The sequence below is a fragment of the Penaeus chinensis genome, chromosome 37 (assembly GCF_019202785.1).
Source record: "Penaeus chinensis breed Huanghai No. 1 chromosome 37, ASM1920278v2, whole genome shotgun sequence".
Classification (NCBI taxonomy): Eukaryota; Metazoa; Arthropoda; class Malacostraca; order Decapoda; family Penaeidae; genus Penaeus; species Penaeus chinensis.
In genome coordinates, this window is record NC_061855.1 from 554,074 (window position 1) to 559,073 (window position 5,000).

The 5,000-nt window shown below is 30.0% G+C and overlaps 1 protein-coding gene across 2 annotated transcripts in view; it reads right to left on the minus strand.

Moving 5' to 3' along the window:
* The window catches only part of LOC125045443 (plasminogen receptor (KT)-like), a 22,044-nt gene that overhangs the window by 665 nt on the left and 16,379 nt on the right, over positions 1–5,000 (minus strand). The window contains exon 6 of one of the 2 annotated variants that reach the window (XM_047642696.1): positions 1–176. This exon is cut by the window's left edge and continues 665 nt beyond it. In XM_047642696.1, the coding sequence (XP_047498652.1) occupies positions 162–176 (15 nt within the window). In that variant the 3' untranslated portion in view covers positions 1–161. Of the gene's footprint in view, positions 177–4,936 lie in introns of those variants that run through there. The other variant, XM_047642695.1, reaches the window with a different exon arrangement.

A 5,000-nucleotide genomic window follows, 5' to 3' on the forward strand; every position in this document is an offset into this window, starting at 1 on the left:
CTCCGGTCAGTAAAACCTACATAACCACTAAACATAATATAAAATTAAATTGAACAACATAAAAACTACTAAAACCCTCTCCATCAGCTACAATATATATATGTATACAAATATAAAAATAAAAGAGGAAGGGTAAAGTGACTCAGTTAATCTCTGATCACCTACAGCCGGTAAATCTGCAAGAAAAAAAGAAAACACAATTACTTTATGAACATTTAGAAACAAAACAAAATTATTTACTTTGTGAATAAATAAAATGCAATTACTCATTAAAAAAAAAAAAAAAAAAAAAATCTATAACTTCTGGACATGAGTATAAGAAAAAGAAAGAAAAAGATATATATTACTACTTTTTAAGACTAAGTAAAAAAGGAAAAAGAGGGTTAAGTCTTCTCCATATACTGAAAATAAAACTAAATCATATATATAAAAAAAATAATCAACTAATGAACACAACCATTATACACTGATGAGGGTAAAATGCAACACATTAACATTTTTGCATGCTTAACTAGTAGTGTGTGCAACCATGACACTGAAGACACCAAAATGCAGAATAATAACATATTCTAAATGATCTAGGCCAGAAAGGAGGTAGCAAAGGTTAACCACAGAGCATTCAGTTTACATATGGTATAAACACAAACCATCTTCAGAAACACTCAGACTGTATGGGATTAGATACTGAATTTGATAAATACCTGACTCAAACAGTCAGCAGTAAGAGATTACTAAAGTATCTTGCACACTGTTCTTTTTCAATCATGAGAATATTGGTTACCAGGAAAGTGTTCATGGTACCCATTTGGGAGTCAGAGAAGCTCCTTTCCATCCTTCACAATTGTCTATTTCTTTATGCCTTTTGCATTTGTATATTGTATATTGTAAATTATGTAATTGTATATGCCATTTTCAAGGAAATTACCTTTCATCCAAAAATGATGAAATTGATGAGAAACTAAATGAATCCCAATGTATATGCACATAGCACATGCACATGAGCACACATACACATAGTCTCACTCTTTTATCATACACACAGTGAAAATGCAAGAGGCATATGCACACATAGTCCTTATACAGTCACACATAAAAACAAAATGAGTGCAAACCCTGACACATACTCACAATAGCAAATTCACAAACTTATGGGGGGGGGAGGAAGGGATTCTAAAAAAAAAGAAGAAAATATTTATATATATATACATACATACATATATATACATATATATATATATATATATATATATATATATATATATATATATACACACACACACACACACACACACACACACACATATATATATATATATATATATATATATATATATATATATATATATATACATACACACACACACACACACACACACACACACACACATATATATATATATATATACATATATGTATATATACATATATGTATATATACATATATGTATATATACATATATGTATATATACATATATGTATATATACATATATGTATATATACATATATGTATATATACATACATATATATAATACATATATATATATATATATATATATATATATATATATATATATATATACATACACACACACACACACACACACATATATATATATATATATATATATATATATATATATATATATATATATATATATACATATATGTATATATACATATATGTATATATAATTTATATATATATATATATATATATATATATATATATATATATATATATATATATAATTCATAATTCCCCTAACCTTCACTCGTGTTTCTCTTCCTTTTCAAGCACGGAAAACAAAATATTTCACCATAGTTATTCTATGCCATCCAGATGATTACTGAGAGTAAATATTATTTAATATGAAGTCACTAAAATAAAATGCAGCCACTGAAATGAAAAGAGAAGAAAAGACAAAAAATCTGATGGTTGTGTACTGAATTCATTTTCCTAGTTATTATACTTTCACAATGGCTGCATCTCATTTTGTACTGATTTTTCACAAGATGCTGTGTCTATGTATGTTGTCACAATTACTCCTTTTAATAATGTATGTCATTACACGTTTGTATCATTTCCTCTCTCTGCAAGTCAAAGCAGCACATTGGGAGAAAGGAAGAAAACGACAACAAATCCATCCATTTCTATTAACAAATTCTGAGAAATACATTTGTAAAATAATCTGAGGTATATCTAAAGTACCATATTCCAAGATAATTGATAATAATGATGAAGACAGTATTTCTGGCAAATTTTGTATTCTGTGACAAGCAGCAACATTTTACAACATCTAAATACCTCATAACAATGATGTCTTCAATATTGTTCTAAAGAAGTTTTCAATAGTATCACTTCTATACATTTATAGAGCAAAACCTTACACATTCAACACCATTTCACATTCATAAAATTATGTAAATTCAAAACATTCACATGGCTATTTCAAAAAAGTACTTGCACACAATGAGAACAAAATACATACTCTTACACATTATCCAAGGCAGTATCTTTAAAAATTGGAAAAAAAAAAAATCATACTAAAAGCAAAATCAACACAAACTAATAATTATCTTTTGCTAAACATCAGTACTGATATTTTTCCCCAAATCTGAATATACATTTTCTTTACATACCTATCTAAACTCTCACTTGTGATCCCTGTTCTCCTATTACAGGAAAGACAAAACTTCTCTTTATAACAAATATGAAGAAGAAGAAAAAACAAAACAAAACATCACATTTTGTTAACACTATGAGTCTGAGTTCAAATAATATTGAAATTTAACACAATTACAACAAACTCTGCACCAATAATGTTCACCCTAATTCTCTATGAGAAAAAGCTGTGAACCATACAAGTTAAAATCAAGAAGGCTTGAATAATAAAAAACAAGAAAATCTTACAATCTGACATGAGAGAGTGATACAAAATGCCACAAGTCATTAACACATCAGACTCGGTTAGCCAAAAGGTTCGTTCCAAGGTAAGAGCAGATATGTTTTAGCTGCTGGAGCAACTCCAGTCACAGTTGAGTTGCAGTATTTTCTTCTTATAAAATGCAGAGCAAAGCAAGTCAGTTGGAAATAAATATCTAGATATCTCCCATTTTCCTTTACATATTCTATTCCAGAAATTTCTTTTTGAGAAACAGCTTCAGTTATGAAATGAAAAATATTTGGAAGACCAGCTCCTACTAATCTTTTCATGCATTCGGCCCTCCTGGTGGACTACACTTGTTGCAAACTGAATCCTATTGTGGTCTACAACTTTCCCATTTCCTTCACTGAAAAAGGCTAAAAATAGTAAAACTAGGCTTAAAGGTTTAATTACTTTATCCATATTATTTAGCTTTTGGAATTCACTATAGTTTGATGAAAGCCCAGCTGCATTTTGGAAATGGGAAATGGGTGTCAGCAAAGATTCAAGTAAAATAAAAAGAAATAGTTTTCTTCCCCATCTTTTGATTTATTGTTTCATTAAACATAACTACTGGTCATATTGGCAGTCCATTACTGAATATCTTTCCAGCTTCTAGATACTGCAATATGCTAAAAGAAAACTGATTCTTGTTTTTTCTTACCAAATTATGTCACTAACTCTGTACATTGTGAACACTTTCCTTTCAAGTTCTGCATGGAATTTCTAAAATTTTTGGACAATTTATCCTAACATATAATTTTTTAAATAATAGTACACTCACATCTATTAAAGTGCTTTGCAACCTTCTTGAAAAAATATTTTTTTGTGTGTGAAAATTATGAAAAGATGAATCTGAGAATGTCACCAGCTCAAGACACACAGTAAAGATTCTAACAAGATTTTTTAAAATTACAAAATACCATTCAATAAGTCATCTAACAAAGATGAAGCAGTGTTATAATAGGTAGAATTACAAGAAAGTCAAGGAACCTCATCAAGAGGTTGAGTACCTTGCCTCTGAGAGCTTTTTCCAAACCTACATCTTTTAAGGATATCAAATACATTTAACCTGAATGACTACAGATAGAACAGGACATGAAACAGTTTCCTACCAATGGATATATCAATAAATTTCATCTACCTTCCTTTAATGCCCCTACAATAAATGTTATATCACCTCTAAAAAGTGGTTTACATATTTCTGCTAGACCTGTTTAAAATAACACACAAAACATAATAGTATAAAGCATGACAAGTATTGACAAAAAAGGCAGTGTTAATGAAAATTACAATAATCTGGGTGACTAGACTTTAAAATATTTTGTAATTAAATATTCCAGTTATTGAAGCAGACATTAATTTACAAAAAAGGATTTTTGAGCACTAGCAACCTGGATTCAGTTGTAGATTCCCTACCGTTAATTACAAGTTTATTTTCAGTATGAAGAATGGTTATAGAAAGGGGTATAAGCTTTATCATCCTAAATAATCTAAAATAGATAATATGCAAGAAGAATGAATATTCACTGAACAAAATGCAAAACAAAAATACCTACATACATATGAGCTCATGCACATCCAGTGGGGTTCTCAGGTCAATCGCTGGAAAATGCACTTAAACAATGTTTTGTTAGTTGAAAATTTCATCTATAATATAAGCATGTTAATTCACTACAGTCATAAGCAAATTAGTCTGAGAACACCTTTGGATGTGCATGCTTTTTTACACACACACACACACACACACACACACACACACACACACACACACACACACACACACACACACACACACACTCACACTCACACTCACACTCACACTCACACTCACACTCACACTCACACTCACACTCACACTCACACTCACACTCACACTCTCACACTCACACTCTCTCTCTCACATGTACATACATACTCACATAAACACACACACATGTATGTGCATATAGCCTCACATGTCCATACACATGCATGTTTGCACATGTGTATGGACATAAACATACATACACTTACACATACATGTGCATGCACACACAGACACAGACACAGACACAGACACAGACACACACT